This window comes from Zootermopsis nevadensis, unplaced genomic scaffold (genome assembly GCF_977971745.1).
Source record: "Zootermopsis nevadensis isolate Lab colony 2312 unplaced genomic scaffold, Znev_1.0 Znev_ptg000020l, whole genome shotgun sequence".
NCBI classification, from domain to species: Eukaryota; Metazoa; Arthropoda; class Insecta; order Blattodea; family Termopsidae; genus Zootermopsis; species Zootermopsis nevadensis.
The window spans coordinates 4,299,902-4,327,170 of record NW_028259152.1 but is presented as its reverse complement, the minus strand read 5'-3'; the positions used below and the strand labels follow the sequence as shown (position 1 = coordinate 4,327,170).

General features: G+C 37.6%; 1 protein-coding gene across 1 annotated transcript in view; it reads left to right on the top strand.

The window, feature by feature from the left end:
* Window positions 1-24,899, top strand: part of LOC110839954 (uncharacterized) — a 96,880-nt gene extending 71,981 nt beyond the window's left edge. The window contains exon 2 of the mRNA XM_087351807.1: window positions 20,323-24,899. Within this exon, the coding sequence (XP_087207933.1) occupies window positions 20,323-20,723 (401 nt within the window). The 3' untranslated portion in view covers window positions 20,724-24,899. The remainder of the gene's footprint in view (window positions 1-20,322) is intronic.
* The last annotated feature ends 2,370 nt before the right edge of the window (window positions 24,900-27,269 follow it).

Sequence of the window (27,269 nt, the reverse complement as noted above, 5' to 3'; positions counted from 1 at the left end):
AAAAACCAAAATTCTGTTCGTATTTCTCGTCTCTTCCGCGCGTGTTAGAAGCCCCACCCACCTCACTCTCCCTTATATTTTAATTAAAATAGTATTTAGCGAAGAGTACAAATTACGACGCTGTTCACTGCGCAATTGTCTGCAGTGTTTCGTCACTTCATTCCTCTCCGTCTGAAGAATGAAATTAAATTTTAACGCTTTAAAGCCTGATGGTAACTGTGCGTCCCCCTGCTTAGAATATAAACAACTGTGCATTTTGTATTTGTGGGTTTTGTATTATTCTCGCTGTAAACAGGAATTATTTCCCTAACAGATAATCTTTGTAATGAAGAAGTGTTGTGTTCTCTTTGCGGTACAGAATAAAATTGTATATATTATTTAGACGAAAATCGACTTCAGAGGGTACCTATAACATAGCGTCTAGAAACGAATCAAGTCTGATGCTCACCTTATACGGAAACACGGCGTGAAGTGTGAAATGCGAAAGAAATGTCATAATCACTTTAGCAGAAGAGTGCAGAATGTGTGTAGTGACAGTTTCACCAACTTCGTAATCACTCCCTCTGACATATTTGGCTAATGCAGATAACGCAGCTTTAATTAATAACATGAATATTATTCTATGACAATCATAATCATAACATACGAGTATTTACCTTCGGTTAGTTAAGAGAAACATTTCATTTTTAGTTAGTATACTTCACAATATGTGAGAACATTTTGTATATGAGAAAATGAAGTCGTTAGCAAAGAACTTTACTAATTGGTAGTCCATCGCCTGACAAGACAATAACTTATCTCTAAAAGAAAAAACTCGGTACACCTGTTCTACAAAATATTATTTTCTCTGGGGATCTTTGGTCGTGTAAAACAGAATTAAACTTCTCTATTCCTACTTAATGGATAATTAAGAAGTGAACACAGAATACATCAACATGGCAAACAGTTGAAGCTCAAGGTGTAGGCAGTTGTTTGTCCGTAGCAAAACTAAAAGAATAAAAAGTAAAGAGAAAGGATAAAAAATTACTTCGACAGAAGTGGTCGGTTATCACAGCGAGAAGTTTTCTTTAAGTACCTACAAAGTGAAGCATTGAAAGACATTTATACATGACAAAATTCAACAAGAAGACTTTTAACATAAAAAGAAAGGCAAGTTTATGCTATTCAAGGAATCTGCGGGGAGGTTATGTTATTTTAAATGTAAAAAGAAATAGGTTCGTCGAGTGGTATATGGGCCGTGACGAGAACGAGCATCGTAGTCGCTCTTCTGTCACCAGATGATAGCGTCTTAGAACCGCAGGCAATGAAGACAGCTGTTTTCTCTCCTTGGCAACGATGTCTATGTGGTAATATAATTAGAATAGTTTAATTTGCTCACGTTAAATAAGGATGTGTGTAATACGTTTTTAAACAAAGAAAATAAAACAAAGATTTCTGTCTTCTGGGTTGCGCTGTGTAGTATGGTAGATGTTTACCAACGTTTCAGGGGTCATACTGCCTCCGTCATCAGGACGATTCATCGCGGTGAAAACCTCAAATGATACAAAATAAAACAAGCGCTATATTACACACGCCAGTTTACGACGTAATTAGATGCTGAGGCTTCGTGGCAACATTGAGTGGCTGTTTTAATAACACATGCTTCAAAACACATTTTCCTCTCAATGTTTCGAACATGAATTCTTATCTAAATTCTTTACGCGCTGGCAACGCTGTGGATTCCCATCTTCGATATGACAATTACATTTCTTTCACAGATAAACACGTTTCACGTATTCATATTTACAAGCATCATTCCTGAAGACTGAGGTAGGAATTTCCTACGAAACATTTGTATCTACCTGCTAGTCCACACGGAGTTGCAACCCAGAAGTCCAACATCGGCATCTTCACCTCCTTACATAGACCACGTTTTATAGTCTTCTCCTAAAATCCTCAAGTTGGAAAAGCTTCATCAAGTGACCGACATAACTGCATTGAGGTTGTGAAGTTTTCAGAAATACCAAAGAACCAGCTAACCACATGGGTGGAGCAAAACACTGATTCTTGTAAAGAAGACTATATATTAAGTCGGAAACCATCAGCGCCAATTCTCGTGGGAGCAGAAGAGGTCAGCAGGCAAGGCAGTTTGACATTTCGCAGACGAGAAGTAGTCAGACAGACATAAAAGGTATGGGAGACAAAGTATTTTGACACTTGGTTTGTCGTCGTTTCCCAGATACCTAGCCATTCCGTCTGTCTTCTGCACAGTGTCCCGAGTCAACAGAAAACTGCTGTTTTCTGGGATGTTGCCATTGTAGTCTGGCATTTCATAAGAAATTACTGCCTCCATCGTCAGAGCGATGAGTACTCCAGATGATTCATCAACCGTATGATGAAGGCAGTAAGCTCCTCTAAAATTTCAGTCAATTTCTGTCATGCTACACGGGCAACACCCCAGAATATACTTATCTTTCAAAACGTCGCCGTGAAAATCCGAAATCTAATGGAAAGAACAGAAGTTGGCGTGCGGGTCGCAGCTCTTTTGTTTCCATTTGCAAGACATCGGAGCAGGGAATTAGTTTACATAACGAAAAACTTTAAATCTCTGCCCATTATTATATTTGAGTAATTAAATCAATGGTGATATAAGATGGACGTGTAGGACGCTTGAGGACGATTAGAAATTCGTATATTTTAGTCAAAAATTCAGAACGGAAGTATCTTTCAAGATACAATTTTTATCATAGACATGAGGATAATATTAAAATGGATTTTCAAAGAACAGGATATGAGTATACGGACTGCATTCATCTGTTTTAAATCTTGTCCAATGGCAGACTTCTGTTAACACTGTAATCAACATTCAGCTTCCATTAAAAGCTAAAATCTTGACCACCTAAGCAACTACTCAGAAATCCGGTTTCTCAAGGATTCTAGTCCGCAGAATACGACAGTCAATAACTGAACGATAAAACGAACGAACAGTAGAACAAACATGCCGCAGTGAATTAATGTGATGCTTGAAGTAACGAAACGTCGGAAAGCAGCAGATTTATTTAATACAGCGGTTTAGTTTAGACTGTGGTGAAAAGAAGAAGAGTTATAACAAACATATATGGCACTTGTTCTCACATCAATAAAATCACTCAGAAGATGAACTGGGTTAAAACAGCCCAGATGGAGCTCTACGGCATGGGCGCCTCTGGGACACAATCCTGTGGGTGCAAAAGGAGCACAAGGAAACTTGTCGCATCTCAGGCGCTGTCATATTCTGGCAAGCTTTATCGTGACCCCTGTCGTCCAATACCTAATTAAACGCATTACTTATGTAAGAAATATCACGGATCACACATTTGCAACAAAATAAACAGCAGGTCTGCATATAATAAATCCTTTCATTTTACTGAACACAAAATTTTAATTCCGCGACTATACTCCTCATCTGAAATGAATGCACATCCCTCACACACTAAGTCTTTAAGATCTATTTTAATATTATCTTACCATTTATGCTTAATTAACCCAACTGCTCTCTCCCCTTCAGGCTTTCCAACTAAAATTGTGAAACAATCTCTCAGCGTCCGTCTCACACTCGTTGATTTTACCACCCTAATAGTCACTTAAATTTATGGGAAAACAATTATTGTTTAGTAAAAGATCTTTTAAGCAACTTTCAATGTGTTTCGTGGCCCTGTGTTCTTAGTACGTTGTTGCACGGGGACCAGGTCGTCTGCGGTTGTCTGGAAGCTGCCTCTTAAGCGCACCGGGATGACGTGTTGAAAACGTCACCCCACCAACTGCAGCAGCGCCACTGCAGGGAAATTAACGACCCTCAAGACTTTCAAAAATTTCGTCACACTGTGACAGAAGAGACTGTCACATTTTCTTTTTAGATCCCTCGTGGGAAAAGAAAATTTGTGGACACGGATGATGGAGAAATGACGTTTGGGATGATTATGAAAGACACAGAGTAAGATTTGAAGTTGTCCGCAATCTTGAAAATATCCCAAAATTCAAAACAATCAGTCGGCTCACTGCGTGGTTTGAGTCTTTCTGAGACACTGAATGTCGTTCATCTGGGCAAAAATTCCCCGCCTTTTATCTAACCCGAAGGCTCACTGTTACGTTCACAAGCGCTCGCCACAAGACCATCTTGAGCCAGTCCAGTATAATGTACGCCCTAGTAACAAATTTTTAACATGCATTTGTATGTTAGTCACCTATCTACGTCTAGGTCTACCAAGTAGCCTATTCCCTTTCGACTTCGGCTAATATTGTGAATATATATCTCTCTTCATCTCCCTCACACGTGCTAATGTTTGATTATGGATGCCGATTAAAAGCAATGCTTATGAAAAAACATGAGTGGTGGCATATCTCTATTTGGCAAATATAAAACTGTTGTTCGCTTGCTTTGCATGTTTGGTCAAGCTCGCATAAGTATCGAAGTTCTCAGTAACGACGCCAGATGGAATAAATATCGTTTTACTTTACATGTGCTGCTACAATTAGGAAGAATTTAGCAATTCTAATATTGATTAAAATGTAGTGCGTAGGAAGGCTGCTATTTTAATCGTTGTTACAATTTGAATGAAATGGAAAATATGAAATAACCGAGGGAAGGATATAAAGCTAAGAAAGGTATATAAGAGAAAAAATTTGTCATTCTTTTTAATTTCAACGGGCTCTTTACACTAGTAAATTGTACATAATGAAATACCATAAATGTTAGGATGAGAATGATTTATTTGAAACTCTTTAACAGAGAAAGCTGGACAGAGTTACAATTAAATCAAATTTGTTTCGGATTCCTAGAAATGCACACAATTTATTACAGAATTGTTCGTGATCTAAGTATTTTAAGTACGTAGAATCAAGTAGCACTTCAAAGGACAACACAAAGTTTATTAAATTTATACACATATTCTACATCCAAGTCCTCTAACAAACTGCATAATTTTTATACACCCACCTACAACTACATTTAAGTACTTACATAAAATTAAATTATGACCCACAATTAGAAGTTACTATATAATAATATACGTTTATTCTTATCTTAACGCAAGTCAATTGTTTCTGGCTACACATAATCACCCAGCACCTGTCCTTCTAATGTAATATTCATCCCCGTCCAGCTAAACACAATTAAACATGAAAGGAGCATGCTCTACCTAACGAAAACGGGAAAGGCGTATTCTGAACGTTGCGTCGTGCCATTTGTCGTTCTTGAGTGGAACAAATCTCTCCTCATGTGGCCGCCAGAATGCACCACCTGGCATAATTTGAATTTCAAATTTTACGTGGAGTTGCTTGGGTAAAGCAACCTGAACGCTGGATAAAGACACTAGAACGTCTCGCCTAGTGGGTTTCTATCGGGAAGCAGTAAATTTTACTTGGTACTTCCGACAGATCATTCCCTTTTTAAACACTTTTCCTACTTGCCTGCTTTCTACGCGTCTAATTTACAATACTGAATGTGAACCCATATTGTGGCTCCGCACAATCCAATGATTTCATTAAATTGCATATGTAGGATCCAGAATAGCATTGTTGTTGTGGTTAATACAATTAATAACTCATCTAGAGGAATTCTACTGTACGAACTACTCATATAATTCCGTAAACAACACTCTTACTTTTAACTACAAGTTAATATCAAACAATAAATCTCTGTTCGAAATATACTGGATTCTGATCTCTGCTAGTTTACCAGCATTCTGTCAAATACTAGGACAATGCTTTCAGAAGACCTTTCTTCCATATCTTTCAGTATGTATAAAGTTTGTAGGCAAACAGCGTCGTTAAATAAAGTAATAACCGATTAATAATTAATACGAAAGCCTTCTGAACACAAACAAAGAGAGTCGAGATATGTGGCAAAAATCGGTTCTCAAAATATCAAAAACTGTGCTTCGGACTACGGGCACCTGTAAACACTACGACTGAGGATGCCATCAGTTAACTTTGTTGTCACTGCTTACAACAGTTTCTTGCATAAAATATCATTAAAACAGCCAAATGATTCAGAGCGATAATACATCGCCTGATGGTAGATGCAGTAAGCACCTCTGAAATGTCGGTCAGCTTCTACGAGACGACTCGGCGCAACATTCCTGAAGACAGTCATCAGCATACTCGCCGCTGTACGAACCTAAAATCTCGCTTGCTTTCACACTGCTAAAATCGGCACGTCAAAATTTTTCGTCCCAGCTACCGTATCGTGTACGTATGGAGACGGCTGTGTTAGAAGAACAAATTCGGCCACAGAAACAGCATTCAGCTGTTGACCTGTGTCGAGTGCAATCGGTCAGGCGCCGTAACACAACATAGGGAGCTCGAAAGTCGCCATGGGATGAAGTTATTGGGCAGGAGGGTTGTATTTATGAGTCCCCCGAGGAAACCAGACAGCAGTCCAAAGTGTGACATTGGCCTGCTGATTTATGTCTATGTGACTAAGAAGTGCACCCTAGCTCGTCAGCAAATACACTAGCGCTGTAAGGTTTAAAAGGAAATCCTCCCATTACGTGGCACTGCTAGTAACATCATTGCGAGGCTGCAAATTACAGAGAGCCAACTGTATTCTTGCGCAAGTTAAACCCACACACTCAACCCCCTACGACCTCTGATGGTTTCGGCTGTCCCTTAGTCCATCCAACCACTATTAGAAATTTTGGGGACAATGTCTCGGTCTCCGAGACAAAGGTGAGAACCCAGAAATAACCCCGTTTTGTATCCTTGGTCCTTTCCGGAACTAACGGGACCATAGTAACGAAGTACGGCTTGCCCACCTGTAAAGTGATTAGCTCTGACAACCGAAAAACATGTTCTTGCCGGACGAAAAGAGAAATGCCTTTCTTACAGCAACATAAATCTATTTTTCACACATCTTGTCTGTTCAAAGACTGACGACCACTAACCACCTCGAAGATCGGGTCTCTCTCCTGAACGTCTTTATGACAAAGACTTTGGCTCCTGGACAAACTCTATTTTGCTTAAAAAATTACATTGCCATAGAATTTCAATGGGAGTGCCTGATTAAAACCTTATCTCTGATTTGCATACTAAACATTTCCTAAAATGAACCCTAGAAAAGAAGTACTAGGATATAGTTGACTGTAGCACAGATATTGACTTTATTATACACTCAAACAATAACAAGAAAATCTAAATCATTGTAAAATACGCAATTAGAAACTCCAATTCATTTCATGGCCTGAGATACCAAACTTTCGGTACTCTTAAAATATTCAAACTCTTAATTTTGCTTATTTAAATTATTCGATTAAAGGGTTATGTTAATTTCAATATGCCTACTGCCTCCATCAGCGTGGCATCGCCCTGCGCATTATCCCAGAAGACAGACACTATTATACTCGACGTCGCGAGAATCTTAAATCTGCCCATGACTGCCAACTGTTTAGTATGGTTTTGAAAACCTGCCTTTGCGGGAAGAACACATTGCATTCATTTGAAAACAAAGCGTTAAGCAACAAATACGTTGGATCCAGGAATACGATGGAAGTAAAGATACTGCCAAGCCAATTTCCTAGGTCTTTGTAATGACTTGTACCGGTGTCTGAGATAAGTGTTACAAATTACAAGTTCTGAACCCAATATTATTGTTGTGGGGTCATTCAAATTGCCGTCCCATTTGAAAGCGTCCCCTTAGTGCAATTGAGGTATGGCTTTATTGCCGGGTTTTATTTGGTACATTGTCCGTATGGCGTGAGAGGATTTCATCATTAATGTCAAGGCATTTCATAAGTAAACATCACATGTCTGTCGAAAAACTCTTCCATGGCAACGAATACCATATAAATATAGGGTTGTTAGATTTAGACATCACCCAAGGCTATCATTACGGGACGTCGTCTGAGACATTGCAATGCATGATCCTGTTGCTTTCCGTACACCTCCAACATCTTGACCTGACAATGGCAAGTTTACGGAAAAGAAATGCTCTCGCGTGGAACGGAAATACCGATCAAAAGCCGTTGTCTCTCTTCATTCAATAACTACAAGTTGAAAACACATAAAACTGTAATTTTATCAACTGTTTCAGAAGCATAAGGAATGTCGTGTCTTACTTTTATACACAAGAATATAAATATCAGAATCGATTTATCTTAAAACAACGAATTCTCTAATTATTAATAACTGAAGATGAAGAATGGGAGTTAGGATATATTAAACATGTAGCTCGGATTAGAAAAAAATAAATTATTTAAAGTGTACACTTCTATGAACCAAAAGGAAGTGGGAGAATAATATTAAAATATATATTAAGGAAAACATTTCATGAGGATGTGAAGTGGTCCAAAGTAGTTCATTGTTTCTCCAAAACATAATTTATTATTTGTTGTGCTGAAATTTTGGTTCCATACTACAGATCAATTCGGTTATGTGGGCCTGTACTTAAGTTATTAGCTGCACTGTTCAGCTGCTTAAAGTGTAAAGGTTCCAGTGATATGGAAAGATCCAGCTGGAATTGCAATTAAAACGTTTTAAAAAGCAATGTTGTTATTAATTTGTGTGAAATTCAGTAGTAGAGAGAGAAATGACACCATGTCGTAGAAAAGCGTGGCTAAAGCATAATAAATTTACATGAAATGTAAGAATGGTTGCGCTGAATGTGTATAAAACATCATATTCAAGACAAGGAAAATAAATGTAAATTTTATTTTTAGCCAATAACAGGCACAACTACCCCACATTTTACATTATTTCAGGTAATGTACAGAGCTATGAGCTTACTTGTTATACGACGCTAGCAGCCAAGTGCCCTACTTTTGACACATTTATTTAATGAAAATAGTTTGTACACACATTAGATATGTCATAAAATCTTGAGATCTCCAAAAGTAGTGCCCAAGTAAATTGGGATTAATTTTATATTATAAACAATATAAACGTGTCCATTGAATGTGCTGTGAATTCACGGCGAAGCGTGGATTTATTTTAATACTTATTTTGTGACTAGTTGTATCTAACAATCTACTCTCTCTACAACCCATAAACAAACTAACAGAACTTATAAAATGCCCGTCATAGGACACTTCGGCCCAGCGACAGACATCCTCAAACGACTCTAATAGTCTGCCGATTCTGAATTGTCTGTTGCATGTGTAATGTCATATTTAAACAGATGATTCGTCCCAGTGATTTTCGTGCATTCTTTACCAGCGCAGTATCCGCTGTAATTGACGGCTAATTAGAAAATAGCGTGATAAACGTAAAGAAAAACTACCACAGAGATAAATTTACATTTCGAGGAGAAAAAAACACTGTTTGGACTACCCGTACAATTCAAAGACACACAGAAGCATACGTACAAAGTGCAGTCAAGTCGATACGGATCTCCGGTGTACTAATTTTTTCTGTCATTTTTGATGGGCATTGTGAAGAGTAGAGAAAACAGGATCCAGATATTCAAGTAGATAGAGAGTTAGGCCAGAGAAGGAGGTGTGGAGATAGTTTGTGTTGATTGAGGTGCGCGCCCGGTAGATGGTGCTGGTTACAAGCAAGCCGCCTTGTCATTAACTCTAATTACCCGTTCATTACATTTTAAAATATAAAATAAAAACAGATACTTCTTTCTAGAAAATGTATATATACCTACACAATATAAAAGATTACAATACACATATAATAACATTTCAGGACCCTCTGCATGTTTCGCATTAACTACACAAGCCGTCCAGTGTCGCACTGGCGAGAATAAAAACAAGACAATTACAAATCGACATGTCCATTGGCTTCTGCTCATAAAATGTGGCCTAGTAGATCCATTTTATGTATGTAGAATCATGAAGTCAGATAATACTTAGGAAAATGAACGCTATCAGAACTTAATGCAAAAATGTTAGTCTTTAGTAAAGACACAGATACGACGTCTCTAACGAACTATAAAGTGGTCAGGAACAGTCAGGTAAGACTGTAGCAACCTAGCTGTGTGCTTCGTGCGAGGGTCTTCAGGTCAGTGGACTTACTTCACGTCTGGTATCATTTCTTCAGAATATTATTTTTTAAGACACAAAGTGAAAACCACGAAATGTTACATGATCTACCAGACCACACAGCGTAACGACCCAAAAAACTGCCATCTTCATACTCGCCGCCACGTGAATTTCAAATCACTTTTCTAAAGTAAATCAGAATGATTAATTTAAGACGATGTGGATGTATTAAAGAAAACCACAAAATAGTCAGAACACCTGGATCCGGTACCGAGATTTAAACCTTCAATTTCCCGTACGTGATAAAAGTTTTGGTGAATATGGAAAAAGAGTTCCTGTCTCCAAAGCAAATCACTGATGCTATCATCAGATTAGTGGAAGAAAATGGAAGTTTCCAAACAAACGGAGAGTATTTTGGGTGTTAGTCCGACACTGGTAAATGCACACAAACGCCTGACAGCAGACAGACCGCGTGAATAAAGACTGACATATAGACGGCCATGGAATTGCAATCAAGCAGATGTAAAAGCTGCCTAAAAAGACGATATAAGGGGCCGTTTAAAAAGCACTGCAACTTTTAATGTGTTGCTATGTTTTTAGTTACGGTTATATGATCTTGGAGTAAAAAGATAATAATAATATCAACAATAACAAAAAACTGAAAGGATAGACGTGTACTCTGAAACGAGTATGATTAAAATGGAAAGAATAATTAGATATGAAAGAAAAAACGTTTGACAGGAACAAAACATTGGAGGATAAAAAAGAAATGGAACTTGCATTCGCAATGAATCTCCATAATTAGGGATGATGTCGAGGAAGCCATGACATTCGTAGTTAATAACAACGACCAATTCGTTCCTTGTGTAACTCGCTGTGCGAAGGTCACAGTAGCACCTGGTCCTCCATACGTGACCCCAAGATCGCAGTTGAATAAGCGAGAAACGGAGAAAAGTACACGACTGAAATGGCTCGGGCAACGTGTACGTCGTTTTCGTGACCAGTCTATAGGCGGACATAACACATTTCAGGCGCTAAGGTGATAGCCTAGACGTACGTGATTCATATTTACCTCTGGAATCTTCAGAATGATGTGCAGTGACCTTCCGACAAGACATTTTAAGAAGAGTGAGTGATCCAGTAGCTGGCAAGTCTAACAACGTATTTCACCATTATGATTCTTTGAAGGATTGTGACAAAAATGTCTGCCCACTTTTTAAATTACATGGGATGTTTTCGAAGTTTCGCGATTTTGTCTATTTCCGTCATCAGGTGATTATCTGCTGTTATACTGACATATGTGTAAAAGTTTTTTATTTAAGATTAGTGCAAACGGACAGGATGGAGTCTGGCCTCCGTGATATAATGGGCAGCGTACTGAAATTATACGTAAAAGCAGGTTGCTTTTAACGCATTCTAATAAGCGCCACAAAATTCTATAATATTTATGTAACCCTGACTTCAGTATACAATTTTATAAAATAGAATTTCATATAGTCTGTTTAAACCCTGCATTGTTAATACTCTTAGATATTAATTATTGCAACCTGGGTACAGAAAAAATCTCCATATTTCGGGTCTAAAGAGTGGACGATAATTCTACATGACGGTTCGACGTATGATTATATACAATTGAGTTCGTATGAATTTTCAGAATAAATGCTGTTTCCATGAGACATTATTTTGATTGTAATTTTAATATAAGGTCTAATTAGCTGATAGAGCGTCTTAATGTCGTTACGTATTTTCTCCCATTAACAGATTCACAATGAGAACCACAAAGAACCCACTGGGCGTTCACAAATTGAGGATATGGTCTAATCAATTTCTTTCCCAAGGTTCTCGGCTTTTTTCTTGGCCAATGACTGCAGATCGACTCTCGTCACCATGGGTGGCCATTAAGCTAGTTTTCTCACTCAGGGTGTCGGTTATGGCGGCCTCGCTTTATAAGCAACGCGGCCTGGCACAGGTGTGGAGGGAAGGTGTTATTTTGCGTAGCCGCTGGGCGGGATGTGTTCCCACTTGGGGGGTCTTCTCGGAGAAATAGTGACCTACCCGTGACGTACTATCTACTTATTGGTTGTGTCCCAATGGAAAACCTAGACGCCATTAACTATAAACAATTATGGTGTAACTCCAGGTTCTCACGGAGATGAGCATGACGATGGCTGTCCTCTGGGATGTTTCGCAGTGTATTATGGTAGATATTGACAGGCGTTTCGGAGCAGCGTAGTGCCTCCATCATCAGGACGATAGCGGTCAATATCTACCAGACTACATGGCAAAACAATGCAATATCTACGAGCTGAATGCAAATTTTGATACCTTCATACTGTAATAACTTTTGTTCGAAAAGGCTGGCTCATTTAGCTCTCTTGCCTTGTCAGTTCGAAGCAGGAAAGATTACTTACATGCCTATACGTAACCGGGGTTTGATCCTCGACAGGGGTTGAGGACTTTTCCTCTAGCCTCTGCGTTCAGACCAGCTCTGGGGCCCACCTAGACTCCTATCCAATGGGTACCGGGGTCCTTTCCCGGGGGTAAAGAGCGGTCAGGGCGACACACTAACCACTCAAACCTATACCACACACACACACACACACACACACACATATATATATATATATATATATATATATATATATGTAAATTTAAGTTAGAGACCCATGTAGTCAAACGTTTACACTTTAATAAAAGAAAGTTAAAGTTTTAGTTAGGAATTTTCCCGAAAGACTCAGAAATACATGCTATGCTCTGTATATGCTACGTTTGAGATGTTTTCTTATTTGCGGAGTCAGCAGTTAGAAACTGTGGTTTCCAAAGAGGCGTTGTTATGAAGTAATATTTACCTACTTTTATCGTACTGAAATGCCCAAACATAATTTAATAAATATGACGTATAAATATAAACTAAGCAATAAGCAAAACTTGCCCGCAGTTTAATTTTTACACCATTCAATATGAAAGTAACATTTTCCGTTACATAGCCAAGGACTAAACAAGAGTCGAAAAGCGAATTCCAATACTGATTACAGAATTCCCAATTTCTTTCGGAATTTCTCATCCGCCATTAATATTGATGTACTTTTGAAGCCGATGTAACAAATCCATTGTTGACAGAGTGAATCACTAAAAGCATTATTCGCAGAACGATCGATAATACTTCATCTATATGCCATAAACGATAATACGGCCTCATATGTATGCCATTAAAGATAATACGATCTGAAATGCGCACCATTAATGATAGATAATACGACCCCATTTTATGCCATCAACTATAATAGGCTTTTATAAACATACCTTCAACTAGGTCTATTATACGTTATACTGTGTATACTACCAGCTATAATATGACCAAACCAAACGTTGCGACCGTGTGCTTATCACTTGTTTCGTATTCGGGAGACGAAAGGTTCATTATCTGGGTTGGGAAACAGACTATCGTAGTTTTCCTCAGTCCGTCAGGTAAATGCAGAGATCAATAGAACTTGTATACATATTTTCCGCCCAAATATCCGGAGAGTATAAATTGTTGAATGAAGAAACTTATTTTGAATCTTCTGCGTCACAAAGATCTCTCACGTTCTGAAACCTCCGAAACTGTAACTGCAACTCATCTGATGTTATTGGTGGTGGACGACATTGGGGCACGGTTTCCTTATGTCGTCCAGGTGCTCATATTTTATAAATTTAAAAAAAAGGTCTACGAAGTTTAAAACATGCATATTTTCTTATTATTTTATTCATTCAGCAATTATCCTTGTCTTAATTGAAGTTAAAATGTGTGGAGGATATTGGCGTTCCCCCCTTCTACGATAATAGGAGACAGTTGTTTTTAGCTCTGAACTGACATTTATAGTCCCACACTTAAATGAAACTATCCCGAATCGTAACGATTTGAGTCCTTTCTCAAACATGATCACCTTAGCCCCTGATGCTATGCACAAGAACTATCCATCAAAACTGTTACAGTTTATCAGAGTCAAATTTTAAGAAACATAAGCAATGTATCTGAGAGATATCAAGACGTTTGAGACGTGCTAGCGTCATTCCTTTACATATTAACAGAAAGTCTTTCTAAACGAAGCAGAGTCGTTCTTGAGAAGCTGATAGACCTTTAGTTAGTCTAGGAATTCTATTTTTATGTAGCAGAAGTTCATTACTGTGCTCATAAAATCCCTCCACTGGACCGCAGAATCATTAGCAAGAATAGAACAGACTTCGCTTGATTATAGTTATGATATTACTTTAGATTTCATACAAAAATTGTGATTAAACAACAAACTCCTTAGATAGTCGCTAACTGGCCGAGAAAACCTTACCTCATAGGTTCATTGCAGCGTTCATGACAGCCTGAAACTGGACCCTAAGCAGATGAATCCAGCATAAACAATCGCATCTCATTTATTTAATGCACAATTTAACGTCATCCTTCCGCCGACAAATATGCGTACTACAAGTGGTCAATTTCCTTCATGCGTGTAAACCAAAATGCTATTTTTTATTTTCTCATACGTGGTATTTTGAACGACAAGAACCAAAATTAAAACTCCCAATCTTCTGATACGGAGTCTCAGTACAAAATTACATATAATTACGTTCATTGCTTTCGGTGATAAAATACAGGCCTATATATGCATGCCTTATTTTGCCTTTATTTCAAGCACTCTGTATATACAAAGCATAAAAACTGTCGTAAGATAAAGGTGAACCGGCTTCTGACAATGAGAACGTTTCTAAAATACTGTCAAATACGGCAACTCGTAGAGAGTCCAAGAAGGCAAATTGGAACGCAGCCTTCGTACTGCAGCTCCTGCTGTTCCTTCTTCATCATCCAATCAAGGAAACATTGAACTTCGTGTACAAGCCTTTGAGGGGGTAAAGCTTTCCCTCTCCAGTTCTTCGTCGACTATTTTGTGTAGATAAAAGCCACATCTCTATTAACCGTAGTTACAACAATTCTCTCTCCCACTTCCTTTTTCATTTTCTCACCGATATATGACGAAGCACTGGAGGGAGAGAAGGCACATACAGTGCAGAATCCCTCGCTGAAGTATCCGCGACTCAACAGCTGTACATAAGGAACAACTCTTTTTCATGTCAGATTCAAACACTGCTCAAAGCAGAGCATTATTAGTTCAAATATTTCTTTATATGTATGTTACAAAGCCATTTAACACGTATTTTACGTGTTGTCTGAATTGAAAGTTCAAAGTAAATTAAAAACATTCCGATCATATTTGCATATTCGCGTGTTCCTTCTGAGAAACTATTTACCAGATTTTCGTAAAATTTTTGTATAAGTTCCTGCACTAAAGCCATAATTTTGGTCAGTCACCAACCTTACACGAGCTTCATGTTTAGTGGTTTATTTGTTTGTCTTAGTATTAACCATCGTACTTGTTGTCAGGGTGCAATAACAGAGGCTTAGGAAAACGTTCTATTCTCTCCAACTATAATTTTTACTACATAACAGTGATGAATGAGGAAAATTGTAAAAATATCAGGATTAGAACAGGGATTATCGCAATATCATGAACAATCAAGAGTTTTCTTTAAATGCTTTGTTCTATACCAAGATGTAAGCATGAATTTCTCACCACACAAAATTTTAAGGCACTTACATTACTACAACTAAGTTCAAGCTGACAACCGTATGGAGCTAAGTAAGCTGTATAGCGTTCAGATCTGAGGACCTCGTGGTGGCGAGTATGAAGAAGTCTGTCTTGCTCCTATCGCGCTGATAATGGAAGCAGCAAGTACCTCTGAAACGTCGGTATACCAGACTACACCCAGAAGACAGCCATATTAATGCTTAAAGTCAGCAGAAATACAGGAACGAACAGACAGATCGAAACGACGAAGTCACATTTTTCCCCTCGTAAGAATACGAACAGATAAACTTGAAAGAGGAGGTTATTGAAATCCATTTGGATATATTAGCAATTCGTTGGACCTGCAACCTACTTACACAATCACTCAGTCTAACGTCTCGACGTCACAGCTTAGAAAACCTACCGGTTGGCGCGCGCTGCATGTGAACTTCATAATGTAAACTGCAGACTTGACACTTGTATCAAAACTAATTATTATGGACACAAAACGCAATGACTTTCGAGGCGTGTCGAAGCTCAACCAATAAGCGTCGTTCCAGCGTTGCTAAGGCAACTGTATTGCGAGGTCGTAATGGCGCGCAACGTGCTCATTGGTTCCATGATACGTCAATTGTTTCAGTTGTGTGGGTTATTAAATAGAGACCTCTCGCCCAGCGGATCCTGATCGGATAATAGGCTGCTCTAGCAGGCGTTTTCTGTTTCCCCTGTCTTTTGGACCGCAACTCGTCCTGACACATGATTTAGGCGTGTAGTGGCTTTATTTGTTTCAAGGAAATTAGTACTTTTCAGTTTTAATAGCCTACATTTAAACTGTACCTACAGGTTGACTGTTGCCGGATATTTTCGGTTTCAGTCCGTACACATGAGAAATGTAAGGTGAACAGCTCATTATTATTGTAATCTCTACTTTCCTCTTCGGAGTCCTGTTATAGCTGAGTTTCTGTCCATCTGTCCGTCATTTGACTCAATATAAGTCTATATAGATCAATATTACAGAAATTAATGGTCTGTTCTTCGCAATGCTCTGTATGAATATCACGTCAGTAAGTAACTATCCGTCTTGATACGTTTTAACTTCCTGTGATTACAAGCGAACTTATGAAAGAATGCGGTCCTAGCATCATTTAACGAAGTGTCCGGTAACAACACTTTGCATGTGAGAATTATTTTAACCAGAGAACAGTAATAATGTGTCCTTCGAAATTTATATGTTGAAATGTTGAATATTTACGGCAAATAAGAACAATAGAAAGTTAGCTCAACCAGTGTGCCTGAAGACGGAAGCAGAATCCAGTTTCGGAAACGTCGGACGATGGACAGATTCCGAAAGAACAATTATTTGTATGAAACAACACTTTCCACTAATAAATGTCTTCATAATTTGAAACAAACCAAATATTTCATCTTACTGCAGTACCCTGATACAATTGACAAAGTACACAGGCGAGAAGAAACTTTCGTGTTCCAGTCTCCATTAAGAATTTTAAAATGATCTTCTTCTGCTCCATAACAATCATGTTCATTTCCTGAGTGACGACGTAAACAAATAAAGTAAAAATAACAGAAATTCTATTTGACTTAAGTAAGAAGGGTCTTGTGGAGATGATAATAGACCACAGAGATCCATTAAAGGTGGAGAATGTATTAACTAGCTGAACGACAATCAGCTTTTAAAACAGATATGTGCTTCACGATATTTATAGTATTTTTAGTCGATGCCTTTTACTTGTTAAAATATCTTTCGAAACTAAAAATACGCGTCTGCATAATGTTTTCTTTTTACCCTGGAACAACTGGATAATCGATTATATTTACATCATAAATGCAACATACTGCAGTAGATATACGATCAGTGGAATTCTGCAGTATAAAAACTTTAATTGCCTACCTGCCCCCACTTTCCTCCAACAAACTCTCGCGTTCTTTTCTTTTAAAGCATCCGGTACTTTGTTTGTGTTGTTTATTTCTGTTGTTCCTTGTTTCATTTCTCCTTAAAAAGCCTTGTGCACTCGCGGTATTTTATACTATTTACTTCTCTTTTATTATAACAAATTTTAAACAAAAGAAACACAGAGTGCTTGTAAATGCTCTCTGCTCCGCTCCTCTTTGACATGAATGATGAGCCCTACAAACTTGTTTCTTTCTTCTGATGGAAGTCCTCAAAACATTGTAAGAACGCGTCACTTTTGTAATATGCTACAATTTGGTAACGCTGAACAAAAAATGTTGACAGCCCTAGCCGTACAAATGACGGTACACAAATTTACGTACCAACAACAACAAATTCCAAGATAATGAAGAGGATGGTTAATAACAATTGAATATTTGATCCCGCTTGACTAAATTTAGATTTGTTTCTTCTTCTTCTGTAGATTCTGCAGCGTTTAATGCCAACGTATTTTAAAGTAGTTAAGTAAAACCTAATAAATTTACGGGAAATCACAGTTCAGTTGTACTACTGATAAAAACTTACTCAATGTCTTAGAGAAAACTTCGTTGTTTTATTCTCTTATCTATCCAGACATTTTAAAGAGGTTTTTAAACACGCACAGCCTTGAAAGTATGGTCTTGAACAAAACAAGTGTAGCTAAACAAAATTTCTGATAAGAATTTATGACGTTCGTTGAATGCTTCAGCCTACACGGACGCAGCGTCAGAAATTAGAACACAACTCCGCAATTAATTTCTGTGTCCTAATTAATTCCCACCTGTCAGCTTACGCAAACATTAACCGGCGTTAGGCAGTTAAAAAATAAATCTGCTTTGACTTATTTATCGAAGATCTATTATTGCTCAGAAATTCAAGACGTATTAACTGAAAGCAGAAAATTAGATGTAGGGTGACCTACAGTGGCATGATGTTCGTACAAAGTCTCATGAATGCCTAACAACTCATCCAAACTGACAACCTAAACTGTTTTCACGTCTGTCCTTATTTGAATAAATTGAGGAATATATTGCCACTATGACCCAGTCATCGCGCGGCTTCTATCATCTGAATAATGCACAACTTATGTTACATTCATTGTTTCAAACAAGCCCTGAACATAACGGAAAGTAATGTATTAATTAACAAAACACTTGCCGCTTTGAGTCAATTAATTTAGCAAGTATTAATTTCTGCCAAAATAGTGCATGACAGAGAAAGAGAACTAAATCAATTTGAAAGTTAGCACTTATAACATTTCTGAATAAAAATTATCTAGCCCAGTTTTAAAATGTTTAATTAAAACAAGGTAAGAGTGATACTACCAGTCTGTTCTTGGCTACCTTTATTAACAATATCCACAAACTCACATGTCGCTCACTGTTAAGGGGCTTAGAATCAGCAAAGTGCATTGGAATGAGCTATGAAAAAGGCAAAGACGTACAGAAAGAACTAAAAACAGATCCTATATTGGACAACATTTCAAAATATAAAAGCATTTCGACTGATCATGTTAACAAGATGCAAAGATACAGATTTGCCAGACTACAAAACATGGCAAAAGACGGGATGAAGAAAGCGAAGACGACTTTTGAACAGACTATTGATATATTTAGGCTAGAATGCGAAGCAAGTGGCATATTATCTTGACTGCTAAGTAACGGTGACATTTTCTGCTTCAAGTCATCATAGTCTAGAGTAAACAATGCAATGTAGGCTTATAGTCCCACGTCTCCCAAAAGCCAACATTAGTTTCGTCATATTTCAGTCAATATTGGGGCTAAATGTGGATCAGACAAAACAAGGATTGCGTTTTCTTCGTCGGTGCGTCCACAATGGCTATGGGGCCAATCCAGGTCCCTGTTTAGTCGGTATGGGGCTCACTCCCTTGAGGGTCAAGCTGCATGAACACGAAGTCGCCCATTCATATCAGTTGATGAAGCACAAGATAAACTTTATTTTAATTTATCTTTCTTATTTTTATTGCCGTAATAATAATTTTTGCTCTATGATTTGTGTGCTGCTAACTAACAAAACAGGACAGTGGAAATCTTGGAGTCTAGTCCTGATGTCTGTTTCACACACTCAGGCTGTCGGAGCTGTTTTGCCACTGACTGTAGTCTCTCTCTCCTCGTTCATCTGTCAGGTGTGACTAATAGTGGCTGTCGGCTTCCCTTTCATGAGATCTGTGAAGCTGGCCGACCAGCAGCCCGGCTACTTTCTTCCCTCCAGAACTATTGGGATTTAATTCTAGACTGGAAGTTTCAAGGGAAAGCTTGGGTTGCAAGTCTCACTTGCTCGACTTCTTATTTCGAACAGACACATTGTGTTTTCTCAGATCACTGAAATGATTCAGACACAATCCTTAAGAAACTTTCACTTTTTCTTAATTTTTAACCTGGTCAAATTTAACATTTAAATTAATTCTATGGTTGGGTAGGAGTTGCCTAAATACATTTCCAACCACAGACTAAGAAATTTAATACGTTAATACTCGCAAAAGTTCGAGGTAACTAAATGAAACATCATGCATAGAATAATCCCTAACAGAAATACTGAGCGATATTGATAGCAACTAGCCCAGTAAATGGCTAAAATTAATTAAATATTTATAAGATATTTAGGAAGCGAATAACCACTTTTTAAGAGACAGAAGTAGATTAACGATTTTTAAGTTCAGGGAACATAATATATTCCGCTACTTCCTTTTAATTTGACGTCTGAACCGAAAGTTTGATAATAAATCGTGTCTTTACAAAATGTTAGATACAGTTGTTAAGCCAACTTTATTGTATTTTATCATTTCGCTGAGGACTGGCGTTCACGTGTGTTGCAGATGGACAAGCGAATCACCTGAACCTCTTCAACAACCGTCAGCAAGCCAAGAAGAAGCGAAAGTCTCGCACAGCGTTCACCAACCACCAGATCTTCGAGCTAGAGAAGCGATTCCTCTACCAGAAGTATTTGTCGCCTGCAGACCGGGATGAAATCGCTGCTCAACTAGGCCTCAGCAACGCACAGGTCATCACGTGGTTCCAGAACAGACGCGCTAAGCTGAAACGCGACATGGAGGAGCTGAAAAAGGATGTAGAGTCAACCAAGATACTCACAGCTCACAAGTCCTTCCTAGAAAACGTACAGGACCTCGGTATCCTAAAGAAAAAATCCTCTGGACCTTCTGTAATGGTATCTGACGATAAATGTGTACCAACATTGGCGGTAGTGTCAGAAAAATGATATAACTATTAAAATTTTATTTCGAAGGCCGAAGCATATGAAATAAAATTATCTTTCCTAGACTTGGCTTCGATTTATGAACCTGAATTAACTGACGTTTGTGATGGATGAACAGTTGTTTTAAACTTAGAAAAATCGGAAGTCAATGTCTAATGTAATGCTTCACACCGCTTGTGGCAAATTTTACCAAGAACTCTAGAGGAATGAAGTGGAAGCCGAATATACCTAACGACGCTTATTTTGGTTTGGCAACAGCGCCATGTCTGAGCGCAAGGACAAAAAGTGATCTTTTAAGCAGTATTTAAATTAAAATGGATAAGTGAAACCAACTAACGTGTGTAAACTAATCACTGCATTTTTCGCAACAAATAACTTTCGTAGGAATGTATTCTGATTAGCTCCCTTACAAATTTGGAAATAATAACGAGATGTAAACAGAAATTAAACACCTAGTTGATGTTTTGGTAGGATTTAAACATTTAAAAATAAATTGCGTGACTGTTGTTCTCATGGTGATATGCCCCTGGAGTGGAATAAACTTCTATTCAGAATATAAGCGACAACAAGCTGTCTCTCTCGAGAGTAACTACGTCTGATCAGAAACAGGATTGCTCTTTATAATTCACAACAAAAGAATTTATGCGGAGATCTGATATTCCCAATTCTGTGAGCGGATTGAAATATCAAGAACATTATGCACTAATAGACCAAATTAAATCATCCTGATAAATCGGTATTTTGGAATTAATTTATATCTTTCTAACAGCGAACAAAACGCGAAGTAATATGGGTCCATGCATGAATTAAAACAACGGGTTCTCAGTTCTATGGAATATGAAATATTCCGAAAAACATGTCACATTAAAGTGGATTTACTATTTTAGTTTGAGATGAAATTCATTTGAATTTTCTTGTTTAAAGATCACAACTTAATGCATATAAGTGATCAATGAATTTATGTTTCTTATGTATAAACACAATACCCTTTGGATAAAATGTGATAGGAAACCTGTGTTCCTGAAATCCAACCTCAACTTCAATTAAATCGTTTGTTGAAGATTACTAGAAATATACTGTTAGCATGAATTAAACAAATTTTACTTAATTGCTGCAACATACGGCGAAAGTACATTGGAACAGCAATGCCGTCATTTATCAGTAGTAGGCCTACATGCATTTCTGACAACCACCGCGTAATGAAAAACATTTGCAGACATGTATTGCGCTCGTCATATATTTATATCTGATGTCAACATTTTCAAAGATCTTACCTACATCACTCGCCATGATACATGCAACTGACTACATAACTACGTTCAAATAAGTATTAAGATAATGTAGGCTTAAATTAAAAAGTGGTTCGTATTCCCCAATCGCTTCAAACCTAAGACATGTAAATAAAGAGTGCGTATAATGAGGAATGACTGCATATATTTAATTTCTGTAACAGACGATACAAGCCTGCAGGATTTATTTACACCTCAAATTCCTAAAATCCTCTATAACATAGGACCAATAATATCGGTATCAGCATCATAATATCGTCGCTTGATCTAATTTATTCCTTATTACACTTAATCGTTTCGTCACCAATTTGGCCGACGTTTACATCCTCAGTTCTAAAGCACGTGACAAATTATATATGAGCATTAGTTGAATAAACTGTCAATGTCATTAATGGCTTAAGACGACTCAGTTGTACTGGTTATTGACTTACGAGTGAAGTGGGCTAACCCGTGAAGCGCTTTCTTATACCCACTGCATCCAGTTCACTACTAAGAAGCGTTTGGCCCGTGTGACTACGAAGCTCTAAATATATTTTTGTTGTTATTTCACACTCAAATGGTGTAACTGAGATAGCTGAAGTCTTGATATCTTGATAGGGCATCATCGCAGCCTCAAGTACAAAATGTTGCAGAAAATGAGAAAAATCTACTGCATTTTTGTATCATTGTTGTACCACTCATGTGGGTTACTTCTCGTTTGTCAAATTTTTAGACATTGCAATGTTATGAGAGATATCGACCATGGCTAATTTGTCAACGTTTACAGAACGCAATGTTGTAATTGTACATAGCTTTACTGCCATATCTGGCACGATAAAGTCCCAGGGAGATCACAGATAATTACTTCAAAACATAGCAGAGACCTTTATTATTGCTGGATGATGAAGTTTCTCTTCAACTAATCAAAGGCAAAAATACATCGAACAGACTATTTTAATCTAATTATTAAAATAAATTTTAATAATTAGTAAAACGTATTCAAATTAGTTGTAAAATATTTAAGAAATCGGGTAATTTATTCCTTAAATAAGAAAGATATTCTAATTTAATAGTTTGTGACTATGTATAAATCACTGCGAAGAGTATAGATGGAGTTCATTTATAAGTGGAACTGTTAATCCAGAGTAGCTTTTACCTTTTAATTTGCATGTCGTTGTGAATGTTGTAATCATATAAAACGTCTGATTTTGTAAATATATGTGTACAATGATGTACCCGGCATTTGGATTTAAACGCAGTTAATGTGTGAGAAGTTATATTAAGTAGAGGCCTAACATTTATTCTTCGAGTAGTCGATAGGCCCATACGTACATTTCACAGGTGGTCTGACAACATTAGATTAGTAAGATGATAATTTGAAATGTACCTACATACAATATGAGGGCATAAAACATATCATTTCCGACATCAAAATTATTTTCTGTCCTTGGTATCGTTGTTTCAGAATTATTTTCGTCTTGTTTCACGTATGTGTGCACATTCTTAACACTTCCTACTATCAGCTTGTTATATAAACCAAGTCTGCACTCATAGACACAACAGCAGTGTACTCCATATGGACTACGTCTACAGATACAAATCTATTGTCTTATACTCAAATATATTGCTTCAAAACAAATCACACTACATAAACTGCACTAAATAATGGCTTATATGTTTTTTAGGTTTCATTTGAAGGGAGCCAGACTGGACACGTACGAAAAAAATTTGGTATTTTATGCCAATAAATATTTTGTATAAAGAATTTTTAAAATAATAACATTTTATCTGCGTTTCATTTAATGTAGAGGCAAGAACAAACACGTACGAAATAAAATAAAATTTAACCAGTGTTTGTTGCTGTTATCAGTAGCCTCTTACAAAAAACACGAGAAAAGTGCAATCAGGATACTCGTCAGCACCATTGGTTAGTCTCTTGTCTGGTGTAAACTTCAAATTATTCGGATTATAATAAGTAATTTGTGATTCATTTAACAACGCTGTCAACAATTTATAGACTGCGTAGCGTCTAATGATAAGACGATAAATAATTGGAAAGAATATGAAAGAAAGCTGTCAAAGACCATTTGAGGGCACTTTCACATCATATGCCTGGAGAATCTAAGGCGAATCCGAAAATCTCAGTAAGGATAGCCAATTTTCGGACCGAGATTTTAACCCGGGATATTCCAAATACGAAGCAGGAGAACTAACTACTAGACCACGACTTTCCATTATAATAATTAAAAATTCATGCTTTCCTAATTATGTGATGTGAATACACGAAACTGTGGACTGTACTGAAACACAGAGAATATATTATTGCAGGATATGCATTATTAATATTCAATCCGTCGACTTAAAATATTATACAATAACTTCTTGAAACTGATACAGCAGGGCAAAATTTTGGCTTTGTTGAATAGAAACAAAATCCCCAACCCTGCACACAACATGAAAATAATAAGTATTTTCAAACATCTTCAATCTATGTTCTTTCCTCAGTGAGAAACCAAGTTTCGCGTCTATATGAAACAGGTAAATTTACTGTATACTTTAGTTTATTAAATAAGAAATTCAGGATATCCACATAAAGTAAACATTTCACGCTGAGTGCAGACTTGAGTTACATTTAAAAAAACATGAAGGTCAGACCCTAGTGAGGAAATAGAAAGCTATTCACGAAATGGAAACATCTATCTAGGCTTTTACGTTTGTTCCATCCTATAATTTATACTAAAATATGAAAAAAGGAGTAGCTTGTATGTTCACTGAATTGTCACCATGCACAATGGCGTGCTGTTGAAAAATATATAATGGTCTGTATTTATTGTATATTATCATAAAATATATTACATGAGAAAGTGAAACAAGTGAAAATAATGCATTAAATGTTGCTGTAAAATACCAAGTGTGTAATTACTTTATTTAACCCGCAACCCAACGATTTCTGCAAGGCTCTGAGACTGTAGCCTGTTCGACACGAAGCTTTCACTGCGAAGAAGCATAATGAATTCTTATCGGGCTGATGTGGTTGCAGATCCCGGACCACTTCAGTTCTCTGAGGACGAGGACGAGGATGGTTCTCGGAACGTTGGTGTCTTCGCCTTTCAACCACCTGACGAGGTTGATAGCCCGAGAAGAATTCATTATTCTTGCAGCCTATTTCGATAGCATAATTGCATAACAACGCTGCATCTTAGCATCCCAGCTCACGCAACTGCATCGCTTTTGTTACATCGAAGAGGAGCTGAACCTTGTCCTATGCTAGTTGAATCCAGACCAAAATTTAACACTCTCTTTATTTAAGATCTATGTTTAATATTATCCTTCAAATGAAACGAACATAACTATGTACTTTAGCCATCTTTTCTCTTCAGCTTTTGACAGAAATAGACATTATTTTTATTCTTACTCTCTCACTAAGGGTTAGCCTAAATATCAGCCTGTCTCATACTTAAGTCACCCAATTATTTAACTAAAAAGAACAATCTTAAAAACAATACCACACGTTTTGCCATTACTGCGGAACTTGCAATGTTAATTTAAAGAAAATATCATAAATATTTTACAAATTTGTGGGAACCAAGACAATTTTCAAAGGTCAAGAATTTAACAATTTAATACCAAACATTGGAAGCACTCACAAATTCAAAAGTTATCAATTGACGTTCTCCTGTTACAGTGACAGACCAGTTTTCACAACAATACAAAACTTCGGACAAAATTATTTTACTTGTTAGGTTAGAGATAGGAAAAGAACAAGATAAAACATTCCGAAGTAAAAGTTGGAAACAATTACCTGAAATTAATTTGCTCTTAATATCCTTGCGAGTGTAATTTTTGCTTGTTATTATTACACATTCTTGAGTAACACATCGCAGCACCTTGGCCAAAAACACATAACCTCGACTCCAGAACAAGCGAAAAGGCTTCCATTTGGGAGGTCCATGGATTGAGTTCCTGGTATAGCTACCTTATCTGAAGTTTACTGTCAGTTCCCCTGGTCATCAAAGAAAGTGTAGTCGACATCATAAAAGCCTTAACAAGAACAGGTACACGTCATTCGTTCTTTAGTAGGGTCAGGACATAGTTTACGCTAGTTAGTGGCGACATTTTAATGCTGGGCTATGTAGTGTGCAACAATTTAGAAATTACTCTTACGGCTTATGTTCAAAAGTGTGATATACATAGGCCTGTTATTTTCCTATATTCTAACTCGACAGATAGGCCTACAGTTTAGAGTGGGAAGTTGTTCTATCTGCTGCTGATTCTGCCCGTGAACCATATTTATGTAACCTTCTTTCTAGGTTAACAAACTAGTGAAGCTCTGAAGGTGTAATCTGGATGGTTGCGTTCTGGACCTTGCCCATCGTCTGATGTTATAAAATTACACAACTTTTCGAGGACTGGATCTGCCCTCGTCTTCAGGTGTTGCCCAGTGATTGAGATTCTAACGGGCCCCACAGAGTAGGTGCCCTTCTTCGCCACACCCGAAAACGAGGTCAGATCCAATCCTCGAAATGTCTTGTAATTTTATAACATCAGACGATGGACGCGTTCCAAAGACCCAATAATCCGGACTCCACTACACCATCGTCATAACTCTTCAGAATAGAACTGGAAGTGTTGCTGGTCTACGATGAATTCCCGAGGCAAAGAACAGGGAAAATAAATTGAAGTTTGTTCTCTAAGCAATAAAATGTGTACGTTCCAAATACACTCTCGATCAGTCGATTTCTTCAATAAATTGAATGAGACTATGTAGATCTGCACAGAGGTGTCTTTTATCTCGTTTGTGAGTGATTACACGACGCGGCGCAAGAGCATGACTGGGTGCTGACAGACTGCGCCCCAGGATTCGCGGCAGTACGAGCTCAGTTTATTTCTACGGATGGCACCTCTTTTGAATGTAGCTAGAGTGACAAGTATGGATGCTACTGAGGCCACATCACACGCACCAAGTTTGTTATTCGGTCTCCGGCTCGAGTTTTTAACTGCCCCGCTTTCTCGGAATCTTGCTGTTTCTGGGTACAGAGCTCTCTGTGTGAACCCCGGTTGAACGAAAACATCGCTTTCCTATCGCTTCCTAACATGGTTATACAAACGAAAAATTCGGTCGTTTTATATTCTTGGGTACTTACTGAAGGCAGTCTTTGAGTTAACCTAGTCCTATATAACTCCAGATGACAACGTTGTGAGGCCGACGACAGACGTGACAAGACGCATGTTAACCGTACACTTCCGTTTCCGCTTGGTACATATGTGAAGTGTGATGTAA